At 58.6% G+C, this 17,714-nt stretch overlaps 1 protein-coding gene across 1 annotated transcript in view; it reads left to right on the forward strand.

The window, feature by feature from the left end:
• Positions 1–17,714, forward strand: part of LOC103172863 (voltage-dependent P/Q-type calcium channel subunit alpha-1A-like) — a 63,218-nt gene that overhangs the window by 3,458 nt on the left and 42,046 nt on the right. The window contains 18 exon segments of the mRNA XM_042344636.1: positions 146–261; positions 1,262–1,318; positions 1,845–1,934; positions 2,743–2,952; positions 3,416–3,528; positions 3,929–4,041; positions 4,210–4,341; positions 4,505–4,577; positions 4,990–5,107; positions 5,690–5,757; positions 5,870–5,976; positions 12,695–13,111; positions 13,113–13,541; positions 13,766–14,214; positions 14,814–14,958; positions 16,065–16,194; positions 16,344–16,403; positions 16,694–16,800. Coding sequence (XP_042200570.1) covers positions 146–261; positions 1,262–1,318; positions 1,845–1,934; positions 2,743–2,952; positions 3,416–3,528; positions 3,929–4,041; positions 4,210–4,341; positions 4,505–4,577; positions 4,990–5,107; positions 5,690–5,757; positions 5,870–5,976; positions 12,695–13,111; positions 13,113–13,541; positions 13,766–14,214; positions 14,814–14,958; positions 16,065–16,194; positions 16,344–16,403; positions 16,694–16,800 — 2,934 coding nt within the window.

The raw sequence follows: 17,714 nt of genomic DNA on the forward strand, positions 1-17,714 counted from the left end.
CGGGGCCGAGCGGTGAGGGCGGGGCGAGCGGGTGAGGGCGGGGCGAGCGGGTGAGGGCGGGGCGAGCGGGTGAGGGCGGGGCTAGGCGGGGTCGGTGGGCGTGTCTCCCGGCTGTGACCCACACTGACCCCCCCCCCCATGGCAGGGAGTTTGCGAAGGAGCGCGAGAGAGTGGAGAACAGACGCGCGTTCCTCAAACTGCGGCGGCAACAACAGATCGAGCGCGAACTCAACGGCTATCTGGAGTGGATCTGTAAAGCAGGTAACTGAGGGGCTCGAACCACACCCCCACCCCCCCCCACCCCACCACCCCACCCCCCCCCCCCCCCACCCCACCCCCCACCCCCCCCAGAGAGAGAGAGAGAGAGAGAGAGAACGCCTTCCATTCCATTCCAACAATCTTATCTCTGGGGTTTCCGTGTGTATGTGGGAGGTCCGGGATTCCCGCCCGGCGCATCGCCCCTCCTGGGGGGATGATGATGATGATGATGATGATGATGATGATGATGATGATGATGATGATGATGATAGTAATAATAGTAGTAATAATAATAATGATCCCTCTCAAAAAATGTGGTGACTTCAACCCACGGCGGTGTTTGCGGGGTGGGGGGGGGCCACCTCGCTGGGCGCGATTGACTGCCCGCGTCTCGCCCGCAAAACACACGGTCACTACACTTGACATCGTGTCCTGTGAAGCGCTTTGAGCAGCTCACAAACCCCAGGACCCTCACTGTCACCGATGCTGAACCCTGTGTGAACGGCGCCACTCGGTGGAGACACACAGCACTGCACCCCCATCACCTCCGCCCCCCCCCCCCCCCGCACCGTTAAGTGGCTGAACTTTGGGGGGGACTTGAAGCTCACGGTGATCAGCCTCTCTACACCCCCCACCACCCACCACCGACCCACCCTTCCAGGCCTGTCTCGAAGACCCTCCCCTTCGACCAACTGCGCCTTCGGTCACCCTCCTAAACCGCCCCCCCCCACCCTCAGCCTCCCTCCCCCGCCCTCCACACAGCATCCCCCCCTCCCACCCTGATCGCAAATCCTCAGCTGGGTCCAAAAATCCCCGAGTGTCCAGCCCGGCGCCTCGGGACATCCTCCCCGACGTGGGAGGCAGCTGTGAAAATGTCGCGTGTTGTTGCTGTTGTTGCTGTTGTCGTCGTTGTCGTCTGTTGTTGTTGTTGTTGTTGTCGTTGTCGTCTTTCATCACATTACCGCTCTCTTTTTCTTGTTCTCTGACTGTTCACTTCATACAGAGGAGGTCATCCTGGCCGAGGATGGCTCTGATACGGAGGAGAAGTCCCCTTTCGATGGTGAGTGACCCCTCCCCCCCCCCCCCCCACTTTCCTCGCCCCTCGCTTCTCCCCCGACCCCCCCCCCCCCCACGACCCCCACTCCCAACCCACCCCCTCCCCAACCTTCACAGAGCGAGCAATCTGACACCTCAATACTCAAAGGCAAAGTTACCGGGGCTTCAGTGAGTTTAAACTCATAAGAACTCGCTTCCCACCCTCCCCGTCAGTCGCTTGACATGTCCGCGTCCCCCCAACTATCACAGAAATTGATCTCATTTAGAACTCTTCCGAACTCCATCCCGTATTCCCTCCCACTCCCTCCGCCTCCCTCCCCCTCCCTCACCTCCTTCAAGGCACGTCTCAAGACCCTCCTCTTCGACCACAACTCAGGGGGTGGGGGGGGGGGGGAAGGGTGGCGGTAGGAGGGTGGCTTCTTGAAGTCCTCTTCAATCTCCTCCTTTTATCCTCCCCCGAAGTCTCAGTGTCTCCCCCAGGACTCGGCTGATTCTCCTCCTGTCTCTCCCCCCCCCCCCCCACAACACAGTTATGCGCAGAGGAACCATCAAGAAAAGCAAAACCGACTTACTGAATCCGGAGGAAGGGGAAGATCACCTCGCCGACATCTCCTCTGTGGGTCAGTGCCTGGGGCTCGCTGGGGGGGGGGGAAAGGGGGAAGGGGGAGGTGGGGGGAGACGGGGAGGTGGGGAGAGAGGGGGTCCTTCACTCCCCAAGGACCTTGTCTCCAGGGTAGAAGTTTGTGGGATCAACCCTCGCCTTCTCCACCTCGCAAGCCAGAGGACCCGGGTTCGGATCCCGGGCGGGCCAGGTCAGGTCAGGGCGGAAACGTTCCTTACTACACCCACACACACACATACACAGACACACACCCACACACACAGACACACCCACACACACAGACACACACACACACACACCCACACACACACATACACACACACACACCCACACACACAGACACACACACACACACACCCACACACACAGACACACACACAGTCACACACACGCCTCTGTGTACCAGCAGTAAGTGGGAACCCGCTTGTTAGTCGATTGGGGGATCACTTTCCGGGGGTAATAATTGCTCCAGAAAAGATCCACGACTGTGTGTGGGCCGTCGCTCTGCACAATTGGCTGCCGGGTGTCGCACCCACAGAACACGCACACAGTGTATCCTGGGAAGCGCTTTGAGACGTCTCTACGCTGTGATACCGGGCGCTGTAACAAACGCAAGGATTATTATTAGATTATTTTCATCGCGTGTCGGGGCCTGTCACGATTTGGGTTTAATCTGCTCTCTCTCTCTCTCTCTCACACTCTCTCTCTGTGTGTCTCACTCTCTCACACACTCTCTCTGTCTCTCTCTCTCACGCTCTCTCCCTCTCCCCCCCCTCTCTCTCTCACGCTCTCTCTCCTGACGCCAGGCTCCCCGTTCACCCGAGCCAGTATTAAGAGCGCGAAGCTCGAGGGTTCATCGTTTTTCCGTAAGAAGGAGCGACGTTTCCGCTTCCACATCCGCCGTATGGTGAAGACTCAGGCCTTTTACTGGATGGTTCTGGGTCTGGTCGGCCTCAACACCCTCTGTGTAGCCATCGTTCACAACCAGCAGCCGGACTGGCTCTCCGACTTCCTCTGTGAGGGCAGGTCACTGCTGCGGGGGAGAGGGGGGGCAGGGGGAGGGGGGGGAAGTGGGGTGAGGGGTGAGAGGGAGGTGGAGGGGAGTGGAAGAGGAGAGAGGGAGCCAGACTGTCTCGCTGTCTTCCTCCGCGAGACCCTGCTCACTGCAACGGGGGAGAGGGGAGAGGGAGGGGGGAGACGGGGAGAGGGATGGGGGAGGTGGAGGAGGGAGACAGAGGGAGGAGAGGAGGAACGTAATTCGCTGCCGTGTTTCGCCCACAAAGCACACAGTCACTACACTGTACAGTGTGTCGCGTGAAGCGCTTTGAGACGTCTCGACGATGTGATGAGGCGCCGGGTCCAACGCCGGGATTATTATTATTATTATTATTATTGGATAACAGCGCCCCCTGTGTGTATTGTAGGGTAACAGCATCTCGGAGCAGTCAAACTAATGGCTTCTGTCCCTTTGCCTTTCAGACTATGCAGAATTCATTTTCCTGGGACTCTTTATGTCCGAAATGTTAATTAAGATATACGGCCTTGGAACGAGACCTTATTTTCATTCTTCCTTCAATTGTTTTGATTGTGCGGTGAGTAAAGCTTTATTTGGGGGAGGGGAGAGGGGGTTGGAGGGGGGGTGGTGGTGGGAGGCCGGGGTTTGGTGGAAGGCGATGGGGGTCAAGATATTGCTGAGTACCATTAATGGATGGACGGAATGTTAGATTGAGGGGAAGGGTTGACCGATTGAGGGGAAGGGTTGACCGATTGAGGGGAAGGGTTGACCGATTGAGGGGAAGGGTTGACGATTGAGGGGAAGGGTTGACAGATTGAGGGGAAGGGTTGACAGATTGAGGGGAAGGGTTGACCGATTGAGGGGAAGGGTTGACCGATTGAGGGGACGGGTTGACCGATTGAGGGGACGGGGATTGAGGGGAAGGGTTGACCGATTGAGGGGACGGGTTGCTCAGTGACAGTCGCTCTCCCCGGCAGGTCATTGTGGGCAGTATATTTGAGGTGATCTGGGCAGCCGTGAAGCCGGGAACCTCGTTTGGAATCAGTGTGTTACGTGCCCTCAGGTTACTGCGGATATTCAAGGTCACCAAGTAAGTGTGGGGGGGGGGGAGGCTCACACTCGCTCACACTCGCTCACACTCGCTCACACTCGCTCTCACACTCGCTCTCACACTCCGCACAAGGTGTTGGGGCTGGGGGTTGGGAGTTGGGGTGTAGGAGATTGGCCAGTCCTGACCCCCCCCCCCCTCTCTCTGCAGATACTGGGCGTCCCTGCGGAACCTGGTGGTGTCTCTCCTCAGCTCCATGAAATCCATCATCAGTTTGTTGTTCCTTCTCTTCCTCTTCATCGTGGTCTTCGCCCTGTTGGGGATGCAGCTCTTTGGGGGCCAGTGAGTGTTTGTGTGCGTGAGGGGGGGGCTGTAATAGGGGCGCGGTCTTGTGTGAAGTGGGGGGAGGGGTTGTGTGGGGGTTTGGGGGTGTGAGGGTCTTGTCTGTGGCCTGTAGCTCACCCCCCCCCCACCCCTCCCGGGTCTGTCTGTGTTTTATCTCCAGATTCAACTTCGAGACCGGGACCCCCTCCACCAACTTTGACACGTTCCCCGCAGCCATAATGACCGTCTTTCAGGTAAAGCATCGAGTGAGCAGCTCACACACATTCACACGCTCACACACACAGTCACACGCTCACACACTCGCACACTCACATGCTCCCACAATGGAGTGGGACAGGTGGAGTGGGCGGGATGAGTGTGTGGGCGGAGCCTCATGTGGGCGGGACCAGTGTGTGGGCGGGACCACTGTGTGGGCGGGGTCAGTGTGTGTGTGGGGGGGGACCTGGTGTGGGCGGGGTCAGTGTGTGGGTGGGGTCTGGTGTAGGCGGGGTCAGTGTGTGGGCGGGGTCAGTGTGGGCGGGGTCAGTGTGGGTGGGGTCAGTGTGTGGGTGGGGCCTGGTGTAGGCGGGGTCAGTGTGTGGGCGGGGTCAGTGTGGAGGGGGCGGTGACTGACAGGAAGCTGAGCTGTGGCCCCGCCCCCTGTAGGTGCTGACCGGTGAGGACTGGAACGTGGTGATGTACGATGGCATCAAGTCTCAGGGCGGAGTCAACAAAGGAATGATCTCCTCGGTCTACTTCATCGTCCTCACACTCTTCGGCAACTGTATCCTCAACGGCTTCTGTACCTCCCACACCCCAACCCCCCCAAACCCCCGCCATCTCCCCCACACCCCAACGCCCCCAAACCCCCGCCATCTCCCCCACACCCCAACGCCCCCAAACCCCCGCCATCTCCCCCACACCCCAACCCCCCCAAACTCCCGCCATCTCCCCACACCCCAACGCCCCCAAACCCCCGCCATCTCCCCACACCCCAACCCCCCAAACTCCCGCCATCTCCCCACACCCCAACGCCCCCAAACCCCCGCCATCTCCCCACACCCCAACCCCCCCAAACTCCCGCCATCTCCCCCACACCCCAACCCCCCCAAACTCCCGCCATCTCCCCACACCACAACCCCCCCAAACTCCCGCCATCTCCCCACACCCCAACGCCCCAAACCCCCGCCATCTCCCCACACCCCAACCCCCCAAACCCCCGCCATCTCCTACACCCAACCTCCCCAAACCCCGCCATCCCCCACACCCCAACCCCCCCAAACCCCCGCCATCTCCCCACACCCCAACGCCCCCAAACCCCGCCAACCCCCCCATTGTTGCTGTTGTTTTCTTGACGCTCTCACAGACACTCTACTCAACGTCTTTCTGGCCATCGCTGTGGACAATTTGGCCAATGCCCAGGAGCTCACCAAGGTCAGTCTCCGCCTGTAGCTCCAACCACCGGCTGTAGCTCCGCGTCCGCCCCCCCACCCCCCGCACTCGCCTGTACCCATGTGACCCCCCCCCCACCCCGTTGTCTGTACAGGACGAGCAGGAGGAGGAGGAGGCGGCCAATCAGAAGTTGGCGCTGCAGAAAGCCAAAGAGGTGGCGGACGTCAGTCCCCTGTCAGCCACCAACCTCTCCATCGCCGCGTGAGTACAGCGCACCCTAGTGTCCGTGTGCGCGCGTGTCCGTGTGCGGGCGTGTACGCGTGTCCGTGTGTGCGTGGGCGTGTCATCCCGGCTCAGTCACTAGCGCTCTCGTCTCTGAGTCAGGAGCTTGTGGGTTCGAGCCTCCCGTGTCGGGGCTTGTAATCACACAGTCTGGGCTAACGCCCCAATGCAGCGCTGGGGGTGGGGAGGGTGGGGGTGTGGTGGGGGGGGACATTAAACCTCGCTCCCCGTCTGCCTGTTCGGGTGGATGTTAAAGGTCCCGCGGCGCTGGGGGAAAAGAGAAAGGGAGTTCCTCTCTCTCTCTCTCTCTCTCGTGCTCTCTCTCTCTCTCCTTCTCTCTCTCTCTCTCTCCCGCTGCCCAACGATCCCCCCAAATAAAATCGGTCGCTCGCTCCACGGCCGTTTGCGGGGAGGTCGCCGGGCGCGAACCCGGCTGCCGCGTTTCCCCCCGCAAAACACACAGTCACCGCGCTTTACGGTGCCTCCTGCGAAGCGCTTTGAGACGTCTCGACCAAGCGATCAGACACCGGGGTTGAATGCCAGGGCCGTGGCTATAGTTTAGCCGCTTGTCCTGTGAGTGACGGGGCTGGTAATGGGGGAGCGAGGGATGGAAACGGGGAGCGTGGGGGGGGGTTATGTGTGTGTGTGTGCGCGTGTGTGTATCAATCACACAGGGTTTGCTGTGTGGGTTTGGACGGCTGATGGGGGGTGGGATGGTCTGTGTGGAGAGAGCACTCGGTGGCCTGATTCCCGGTTCCCAGTTTTCCTCTCTTCCTGTATATCCGTGGGTTCGAGCTCCCCACGTCGGGGGCTTTGAGTTCACGACAGTCTCAGCTGTGACGCTCTCTTGGGGTGGGGGGGTGGGGGAGGGGGGGGGGAGAGCCAGATTGTCGGACGAGACATATAATCAATCTCCTGTCTGTGTTCTGGATGGAAAACATTCCCACGCAGCGTTGTTGGGAAGAGAGAAGGGATTTTCTCTCTCTCTCTCTCTCTCTCTCTCTCTCCTCCCCCCCACCACCCCCTCCCTCTCTTTCTCTCTCTCTGTCTGGCTCTCTCGTTCTCTCTCTCTCCCGGTGTCCTGGCCGACAACCCCCCCCCCCCCCCTTCGCCCCCGGATAAAATTGGTTGTTCGTTCCATTGGCTGTTTGGCTGGAGGCCGCTGTGCGTGTAATATTGGCTGCCGCGTTGGGCCGCGAAACGCGCAGTCACTACGCTTCCCGTAAAATCCCGCCGTGCGCTTCGAGACTCCTCGACGACGCGATAAGGCGCGGAGCAGAGCACGAGGAGCACGGGCTCGGACGTGCAGCTTCCCTCGAATTGTATCCCTGCAGATCGACCGCGGGAAGTTTCGGCACGGACACACGTGTCCAACACGTGTTTGACATGTGCTGAGCATTTTAAAGCCTCACCCGCATCGCTTGTAGTGTTCTTAGGCGAAAATACCATCTGGAAACCTTCATTCCTTTCTCTCTCTCTCTCCCTCTCTCTGCCTCTCTCTGTCTCTCTCTCTCTCTCTCCCTCTCTCTGCCTCTCTCTGTCTGTCTCTCTCTCTCTCGCTGTCTGTCTCTCTCTCTCCCTCTCTCTGTTCTCTCTCTCTCTCTCTCTCTCCCTCTCTCTGTCTCTCTCTCTCTGTCTCTCTCTCTCTCTGTCTCTCTCCCTCTCCCTCTCCCTGCCTCCCTCTCTCCCTCTCGCCCTGTCTTACATTGAATTAATCCGTCACTCACAGCTCCATTAACCTCAGCTTAGCAGCTTTGCTCTTACGTTTCTTTCTGAAGTTACAACAATTGTTATTGTGTCGAGGAAGGAAGGAAGGAAGGAAGGAAGGGAGGGAGGGAGGAGGAAGGAGAGAGAGAAGGAGAGAGATGGAAAGGAGGGAGGGAGGAAGCTTGGGACAATCACCATCACAAATCAACCTCAAACCCTTGGTTCCAATATCCCCAACTCAAGGGGAGGGGGAGTGAGGGGTGGGGGTGAGGTGAGGGGAGGGGGGGTGGGCAGGTTAGTCCGAAGAGGACCAGGAAGGGGAAAGAGATCAGAGAGACGGGTGGTGGGGGGGGGGGGTGGGGGGAGAGAGGGGGAAAACGGAGAGGAGGAAGGAACGTTTTAGGGACCTGCATTTCAGAAAGAAAATAAAGCAGCTCATCCCAAAAAAAAACCAACACCCGCCCGTCGCTGCGGTCAGGAATGTAACCTAAAGACCGATGTTTTTGCAACTCTTTCCACATGTCTGAACAGCACAGAGAAAGTAAGCGATACTCCCCCTAGGACCTCAGCTCCCCACATTGATGCCTGTGCTCAAATGTAAGTACTGAGCCACGCAGGAAATTAGTCAGGTTCTGCTCAACCCAATCCTCGACTCAACCCAACGCCTTAGCTCGAACTGACTGTGTGAACCGTCGGAGGAGACTAAACCGAGCTGCCGCTCTCTCTCTCTCTCTCTCTCTCTCCCCCACTCAGACTACAATAATAATAATTAGGTGAGCAGGACAGGTGTCCTGGCCTCCAGCCGCCAGCCCCACCCACCCCAAGTAAAATGGGTCGCCCGCTCCACGGGCCGTTTGCATGACATCGGGACTCGCACAAGTGGTATTTTATGTGGGTTACACACACAAACCGATACACCGCACTGGTTGGTGACACGAAGGCAGTGTTTCTGTTCTGTTCCGTGTTTAACCCATGTATACAGAAACAGCAACAACAACTCGGATTTATATAGCGCCCTTCACGCCGGACGGCGTCTCAGAGCGCTTTGAAAACAGTTAAAGCAAGCCGTAGACCATTCTTTGCTCATGTGCTGCACCAGACCCTACTGTGCGCACTCGCTCGCTCGCTCGCTCGCCTGGCAAGCCAGAGGACCCGGGGTCTATTTCTGAGCAGAACAGGGCGAAACCTTAGGCGAGTTTCCTTACTGCCCCCCCCCTCCGCACACACGCACACACACACACGCACACACACACACGCACGCACGCACACACACGCTTCTGTTTATCAGCAGTAAGTAGGAACCCGGTTGTTAGTTGATTGGTGGATCACTTTCCAGGGGTAATAATCCTTCTCCCTCCCCAAAATATAGTCGCTCAATCCACGGCTGTTTGTGGGGACGTCGCTGGGCACAATTGGCTGCCGTGTTGCGCCCACAAAATACAAAGATCAATACTTTCGGACCTGCGGAAAGGGTGGAACAAGAGGACACGGGTCCAGAGCTGCAGCGTCAGGGCAGGCACCAGGAAGTCTTCCTTTACCCAGAGTGGAAGCAACCAGTGGGACAGGGGTTACCAGGAAGGAGGGTCGGGGAGGGGAGGGTTTGAGGCCAGGACACTGCGAGCTGTTTAATAATCAGCTCGATGCTGTGATGGGTGGGTGGGGGGGGGGAAGGGGAGACTGTCGGGGGGGGGGGGAAGGGGGAGACTGTCGGGGGGGGGAAGGGGAGACTGTCGGGTGGAGGGACTGTGGGGGGGGAAGGGGGAGACTGTCAGGGGGCTGTTGTGGAGGTGCCTCTCCAGCCCAGCGCTGGTTACGTTGTCAGGAGACTCTGAGACCTCAAACCTGAGCTCCCCATCTCTGCCTCGTTAAGGCGGACGTTAAAGATACTTTTGGGTGGGGGGGGAAGAGATGGGAGCTTCTCTCACTCTTTCTTTCCCTTCCTCCCTCCCTCCCTCCCCCTCCCTCCCTCCTCCCTCCCTCCCTCTCCCCCCCTCTCTCCCCCCTCCCTCCTTCCCTCCCTCCTCTCTCCCCCCTCCCTCCTCCTCCCTCTCTCCCCCCTCCCTCCCTCCCTCCCTCTCTCCCCTCCCTCCCCTCCCTCCTCCCCCCCTCTCCTCCCCCCTCTCTCCCCTCCCTCCCTCCCTCCCTCTCTCCCCCCTCCCTCCCTCCCTCCCTCCCCCCCTCCCTCCCTCTCCCTCCCTCCCTCTCTCACTTCCGGGGTGACATTTGTTGACATTTCGCTGATATTGTGATACTGAACATTTCATTTCACGTTTGATGTTTGTGTTTTTTTTCTCTCCTCTTTCTCTCTTCTTTTTGTCCCCCCCCCCCCCTCTCGTTCCTCGCCAATTTTGCTGTGGGTGGAGACTCTTAACGTCCCAGTTGGTTGGCTTTCTGGTAGGAAATGGAATACCATAGTTTCAGCAGAAGATGAATGAAACCTCAGCCTCGGGGTCGGGCAGACTAAACACTGGGGAGTCCCCGTAGCTCAGTGGTTAGAGCGCTCGCCTCACAAGCAAGCGAGAGGACCTGGGTTCCATTCCCGGGCAGGTCAGGGTCGAAAACTTAGACAAGTTTCCTTACTCCACTCACACGCACACACACGGAAGTAGGAACCCGGTTGTGAGTCAATTGGCGGATCGCTTTCCGGGGGGATTAATCCCTTCCCAAAAGTAAAATAATTTGGTCTCTCAATCCACCACTGTTTGTGGGACGCTGCCGTGCCCAATCGGCTGCCGCGTTTCACCCACAAAATATACAGTCAATTCACTTTAATAATAATAATAATAATAATCCTTGCATTTGATACAGTGCCTTATCATGTTGTTGAGACGCCTCCAAATGCTTTACAGATGTGAAGCGCTTTGAGGACGTCTCGACGACAGGATAAGACGCTGTATCAAATGCAAGGATTATTATTATTAGATTATTCATCTCTAAAACTCTGCTGTCCCGAAGTCAACCCCTCATCCTCCCTTGGTGGAAGGAAGTGCTTGAGAAACAACGACAGAGGAAAGGGTGTGAGAGAGAGAAAGGGGTGGGGGTAAGAGAGGGAGGCGAGGGGGCGATAAAAATAGAATTAAAAGTGGGCGAGAAGGACAGAGGGAAGGAGGAAGTGGGAGGGGGGAAACAGAAACCTTTGAAACCCTTTTCCAATTTCCTGCCATTGAAAGTCGCTCAAGTCAAACTCTTGATTTAACTCATCGCATGCTGCATGGTGTAGATGGATTTCATTTGGGTTTCCGGTGAGTATGTGTGTTGTGTGTGTGTTGCGTGAGTGTGTGTGTGTCTCACACTGTGCCAACCCATTGCTGGCTGACCAGCAGTGGGTCGTTGTGGGGGGTGGGTGGAGTGGGGTGGGGTGGGTGGTGGGGGGGGGGGGGGTTTGGGAAAGTTTCATTCTTGACGTGTGTTCTTCTAACTCCAATTTGCTCTTTGAAAGGATGGGTCCAACTCAGGTCAATACCCCCACCGACTGGACCCCTATTCCCCCCCCCCTCCCCCATCCCCCCCCATTGTAGAAGACTTCCTGTTTAACCCATCGCCGAGGCTCCCCACTTTGTGGCTGGTGATGCTAATGAACCAACAGCAACATCACGTTACATTGACACAGCGCCTGCCTCTCACGTCGGGACAGTCAGGGATTTGGACCTGAGCTGGGGGTTGGGATCAAGAGGGGTGGAGGGCGGGGAGGGGATGACTAGGAGGGTGACCAAAGGCGCGGTTGAAGAGGAGAGTCTTGGAGGCAAGGGAGGGGCTGAGGCGAGGGAACTGTGGGATAGAGTTCCAGAAGTGGGTGGGGACAGAGAGGCTGAAGGCCCGGCCGCTGATGGTGGAGGGGGCAGGGCGGGGCGGGGGGACGCGAAGCGAGGCAAAAATTGGGCTGGCGCATTCACCCACAAAACACGGGGTCACTTCACTCCGCCGCGAGGTGAGGTCATCGTAACATTAATGCATCATAACAGTAATTGTAAATAATTGGAACGAGCTGCTGAGGCGCTGTCTCACTGGTGAGGATTATTATTATTAATATTAATGTCCTGCATTGCACCTTGAAGCAGACGGAAGGATTGGAGTTAGGATCATCGATTCGCATTGAGGGGTTGGACGAGCAGAAGGTCGCATTGATAGCTGAGGACTCCTCCTCCCCTCCCGCCCCCCCCCCCCCCACTCCGCAACCCCCCTCTCCCATCGCAATCCCACAATCCTCACCGCCCCTTCCCCACGGAGAGTTTCTATTGCTCCTGTTGAGTGTGGGGGTGTAGATGACTTCCTGTTAACCTTTAACCCATCCCCCACGATCCTCTGCCTCAGAACCTCTTGACACTGAATTGAGGAACCGGGAACCGTGACTGTGTGAGCCCCAGTGGGAGGGGGGAGGGGGGGGGTGCTGAGGCGCGGAGTGGGGTAAAGAGGGCTTGAGGAAGTAACAGCCTTGAAGAGGTGGGGGCGAGAGGTTAGAGGAGGACTCAATGTGATGGACATGGGGATGGCGTGGGGGTGGGGGCTGTATTGGGGGCGGGCGGGGGAATGAAAGGACATCCTGCCGAGGGTTGGGTATTGACCAATAGCCCATTCTCCTGTTTGATACGAAACAAGTCACTTTTCAGCGTAGTAACCCTGGCCTCCGCTTTGCCAATTGGATCTAGGTCTCCTGGGAGGGAGATGGGTCGGAGTTGGGGGGTGGGTGAGGTGGGGGTTGGGGTGGGGGGAGGAGGGAATGTTCCGTGTGACCCTGATTGAGGGGGGCTCTGTAACCGTGGGACACAGAGAGAAGATAAGGACTGGGATGGGGATTTGGGATGGGAGGGGGAGGGGGAGTATAAACACCAGCACGGACCAGAGGGATCGAGTGACCTGTTTCCATGCTGTGGAAATCTTTGTAGCTACTTCCGTGTGGAATCTTCAGGCTCAGCTTAACCAGGAGACCTCTCTTTCTCTTTCTCTCTCTCTCTCTCTCTCCTCTTCCTCTTCCTCCTTCCCCTCTCTCCAGGAAAGAGCAACAGCGGAACCAGAAGCACGGGAAGACCGTGTGGGAGCAGAGGATGAACGAGATGCGGAAGCAGAACCTGATCACCAGCCGGGAGGTGCTGTACAATGAACTGGACCCCGACGAGCGTTGGAAGATGACCTACTCCATGAACCTCCGCAAGGACATGAAGACCCACCTGGACCGTCCGCTGGTGGTCAACCCTCAGGAAAACCGCAACAACAACACCAACAAGACCCGCCCGGCAGAACCCTCCGGGGTCGACCAGCGAAGCAGCCAACACAAGGCCGAGGACTTCCTCAGGAAGCAGAGCCGCTACCACGAACACCCGGGAGACCCCGGAAAAGGACCGCACCCTGGACCGGGAGTCGGGGGAACAGGGGGATCGGCCCCGGAGATACAGGAGCAACAGCAAGGAGGGGGAGGGGGATTATCGGGCCAGGGAGGCGGACGGACCCCACGAGAGGCCAGGGAGGGAAGGGGAGGGGGAGAGGAACCGGCCCAACGACTCTCACCGCCGGCACCAACACCAGCACCGGCCGAGCGGGGGCAAGGAGGGCCGGAGCTCCTCCCCCCGGCCCGAGGGGGAGCGGGAGCGCAGGCACAGGCCTCACCGCAGGGTGGCCGAGGGGCACGAGGGGAGCGGGCTGGAGGAGGGCGGGGGCAAGGGGGAGAAGAGGGCCAAGCACCGGGACGGTGGGGGCCGCGGGGGGAAGGATGGGGAGAACCAGGACGGGGCGGACAAGAGGCGGCGAGGGAGACACGCGCAGTCCACGTACGAGAACGACGGCAAGAAGGAGCGCGAGGAACGGGATCCGGCCTCGAAGGAGCGGAGGCACAAGCGGAAGAAGTAAGTGAACAAAACTCCCGCCCCCCCCTCCTTCCCACCCTCCCACCATCGCCCCCTCCCTCCCTCCCTCGTTGCCTCCTTCCACGAACCATCTCAAGACCCTCCTCTCCAGCCACCCTCCTCGGGTCCAAACCCCTGACTGTCTGTCTGGGCCGTCCTCCTGACGTGAGAGGCGCTGAGTTGTTGCTGTGTCAAATACCAGGGTTTTTGTTCCTCTTTTCAAGGGAGGGGCAGGGAGGTGGGGGCCCCACGTCGGGGCCCATCTTGTCCACTACGCGACCTGTGCAACAGGACGTGAGCAGACAGAACGGACAACACACCGAGGACATCGACAACCTGCGGAACAGCAAACTGGCCACCCACACCCAGCCGGCCAACCCCAGGAGCCCCAACCCTAACCCCACCATCCCCCCCCACCCCTCCAACCCCCACCCCAACCCCGGCAAAACCGGCAATCACGTCAACCCCAACCCCGGGAACCCGCACAACACGGCCAATCGCAAGGCCCCCGTCAGTGCCCCCGCCAACCCGCCCAACCCCAGCCACAGCACCAAGAACCCGGAGGAGAACCTCATCCACACCAACCCCTCAAACCCCAATAACCCGGGCAAACCGGCCAAGAAGCCCGAGCACACCGTGGTTGATGTGCCGTTCGCCGATCCCACCCTCCAAGGTGAGAGCGCCGGGGGGGAGAGAGCCAGGGGGAGAGGGGCAGAGCACTGGGGGGAGGGGATGTGGTCACTTAATCCACGGCTGTTTGTGGGGACGTCGCTGGGCGCAATCGGCCGCCGCGTTTCGGCCACAGAACACACAGTCACTGCACTTTACAGTGTGTCCTGTGAAGCGCTTTGGGTCCAATGCAATTTCTAAAAAGTTTTATATCAAGTTTTTAAACGAAAAAAATCTTAACAAAATGTTTTTTTTAATTTTCTTTGCGGGCACCACGTGCGCGTTTCGCTCCCACTCCCCCACCCCTCCCTCCCCTGTTCTCCCCCACCCCGCCCCCTCACACCCCACCCCTGTCTCTCCCCCACCCCCACCTCTCCCCCTCACACCCCACCCCTGGCTCTCCCCACCCCCACCCCTGACCCTCACACCGCACCACTGTCTCTCCCGTCCCCCTCACACCCCACCCCTGCCTTCCCCTCCCCCTCACACCCCACCCCCGTCTCTCCCCTCCCCCTCACACCCCACCCCCGTCTCTCCCCTCCCCCTCACACCCCACCCCCGTCTCTCCCCTCCCCCTCACACCCCACACCTGTCTCTCCGCAGTAAATAAAAACGCAAACACGGACACTTTGCCAAAGAAGCAAGAGGAGAAGAAGGAACCGGAAGAAGACGAGGAGGAGGAGGAGGGAGATGGTCCCAAACCCATGCCCCCCTACAGCTCCATGTTCATTCTGAGCACCACAAACCCGTGAGTCTCTCTCTCACTCTCACTCACTCTCTCTCTCACTCACTCTCACTCACTCTCACTCTCTGGGACCTCGCTGTGAACTCCAGCGCTCGCCTCCAACTTTTTCTTTGGGTGTGGGGGGCGCTGGTCAGATGGGTGTCTGACACACGGGTAAACCCATCACCGCCCGGCGATGTCCCCCCAAACTGCATCCCATCTACACAAGGAAATCCCAGAGATGGTTGGAATGGAATCCCCTCCCTCTCCCTCTCCCTCTCCATCTCTCTCTCCCTCTCCCTCTCTCTCTCTCCCTGGAGGGACACATTCCTGCTTACCTAATTCTGGAGAATATTAGGCGCAGACTGGCGAGAGCCAAGGCCGGGGGGTGTTGGTGGGGTGGGGGGTGCTTCACCTACAAAAACACACAAGAGATGGTTTTATTGAGAGCCCTCTCCCTGGTCCTGAAAAGGACTTTGTGTCTGTGTTTGTGTGTGTGTGTTTGTCTGTGTGTGTGTGTGTGTGTGTGTGTGGGTGTGTGTGTGGGTGGGTGTGTTTGTTTGTGTGTGTGTTTGTGTGGGTGTGTGTATGTATGTGTGTTTGTCTGTGTGTGTGGGTGTGTGTTTGTCTGTGTGTGTTTGTGTGTGTTTGTGTGTGTGTGGGTGTGTGTGTGCGTGTGCATGTGTGTTTCTGTGTGTGTGCGTGTGTGTTTGTGTGTGGGTGTGTGTGTTTGTGTGTGTGTGGGTGTGTGTTTCTGTGTGTGTGTGTGTGCGTGTGTGTGTGTGCGTGTGTGTGTGTGTGTGTGTGTCTGTGTGTGTGTGTGTGTGTGTGTGTGCACAGAGCTGTCCACAGTGCTGAAATCTCGGTGTGCGGTGGTTGGCATTTGGGTGGTACAGGACTCGACGGTAATTTGCGGAGTCAGTGGCTCTGTGGTTAGAGCACTCGGATTCCGTTCCTGGACGGACCAAAACCAGAGGCAACTTTCCTTAACTCGGTTTTGTTTCCTTTCATTGTGGCTCTCCCTCACTCCCTCCGCCTGCCCCCCCCCCCCCGCCCCCCCCCCCCCCCCCCCCCGCCGCCCCCCCCCCCGCCGGGATGCTGTGCTAACGATGGCTAACTCTCACCCACAGGCTGCGTCGTCTCTGTCACTACATCGTGAATCTCCGTTACTTCGAGATGTGCATCCTCATGGTGATAGCGATGAGCAGCATTGCCCTGGCTGCGGAGGACCCAGTGGAGCCCAACGCCATGCGCAACAACGTAAGACCCCCCCCCCCCACTCTCCCCCCTTTCCCCCCCAACTCCCCCCACTGATCGCTTCGACCCCCCCTACTCCTCCCCCCCAAAAAAAAAACAAGCTCCAATGGCTTTGACCCTCTGGCTCACGACGGGATCTGTTGTGTCTGCAGGTGCTCAGGTATTTTGACTACGTTTTCACGGGAGTTTTCACCTTCGAAATGGTGATTAAGGTAAGATTGTCACGGAAACATTTCCACCATCAGCCACCCCCCCCCCCCCCCGAAACCCCGCCTCCCCCTGCCTCCGACCCCCTCCGCCTCGCACCTACAGGCCCACCTCTTCGGCCGCACCTAGGGTCACCTCATTCTCCCCCCTCTGCCTCTCCCTCCGTCCCCCACCCCCCGCCCATCCCTCCCTCCCCCACCCCCCGTGCGCCGGTGAAGACCTCCGCGTTGAAATGTGAGACGCAGTTGTTGCTGTTGTGAAGAAGAAAATGAGTCCCATTTCCCTGGCCTCCCAGATGATTGACCTGGGCCTCATCCTGCACCAAGGAGCCTACTTCCGAGACCTGTGGAACATTCTAGATTTCATCGTGGTCAGCGGCGCTTTGGTGGCCTTCGCTTTCACGTAAGTGGTAACAGCGCCCGGCACCACAGCCCCCCCTCTCCCCCCACACCCCCCCCGTGCTTGCTTGTCGGGGTGGAGGGTGAAGGGGGAGATCCCAGGGGGTAACTGCCTGGGAGAAGGGGGGAGAGGGGGTGGGGGGAAGGGAATGATTTGTGTGGGGAGGGAAGGTGGTGGGAGGGGTGGGGGGGGGGGCTGTTGTTTGCCGTTTGCCTGGTTTGGGTTTGGCCGGAGAGATGTGTAACGACCTCCTGCTTGTGAGCAAAACCAAAAAGCTTGACAACGCATGATTCACACCACATGACTGCAATTTCTCAACTTTTTTACTGTTTTCATAAGTAGCAATGGCTTGGGGGTGGGGGGGGGGCGAGGAAAGAAATAAAGGGGGGCAAAAGGGGTTTAAACCCCCTCCTTTTCTGTGGTTGACAAATCCTGACATTGGAAATTCGGATATTGGTGACTTTTCAATTGGGGTTGGGGGAGGGGTTGGTTGGGTGGGGGTGTGTGTTGGGAGATTGGGGAGGGGGGGCAAAGCCAAGAGGCCTACTCATGTCTCACTCTGTCTGGGGCTAAACAAACACCCCCCCCTCCCTTCCTTCCTTCCCTCCCCCCTCCCCTCCCTCCCACCCCCCCCACCCCCCCCCATTCGATAATCATTCCTCCTCTCGAGAGGAACCCAATTTACAAGTTTGTGAGTGTCCGAGGTTTGTTCTTGTGCACCAGACTCCGCTCACGATCGGTCCCCACGACACACACAGGTCCCCGGCCCCGACCGACTGCTGGGTGACCTCGGGAGGTGTGGACATATCTGGGTGCCAAAGCCAACACAGACCCATGGCTGAGAAGGCTTGAGTAGGCCGTGTTATTTGTGTGTTATTTGTGGGTTTGGCGGATGGGGGGGGATGGTGGTGGTGGTG

Source organism: Callorhinchus milii, unplaced genomic scaffold (assembly GCF_018977255.1).
Source record: "Callorhinchus milii isolate IMCB2004 unplaced genomic scaffold, IMCB_Cmil_1.0 Scaffold29, whole genome shotgun sequence".
Lineage (NCBI taxonomy): Eukaryota > Metazoa > Chordata > Chondrichthyes > Chimaeriformes > Callorhinchidae > Callorhinchus > Callorhinchus milii.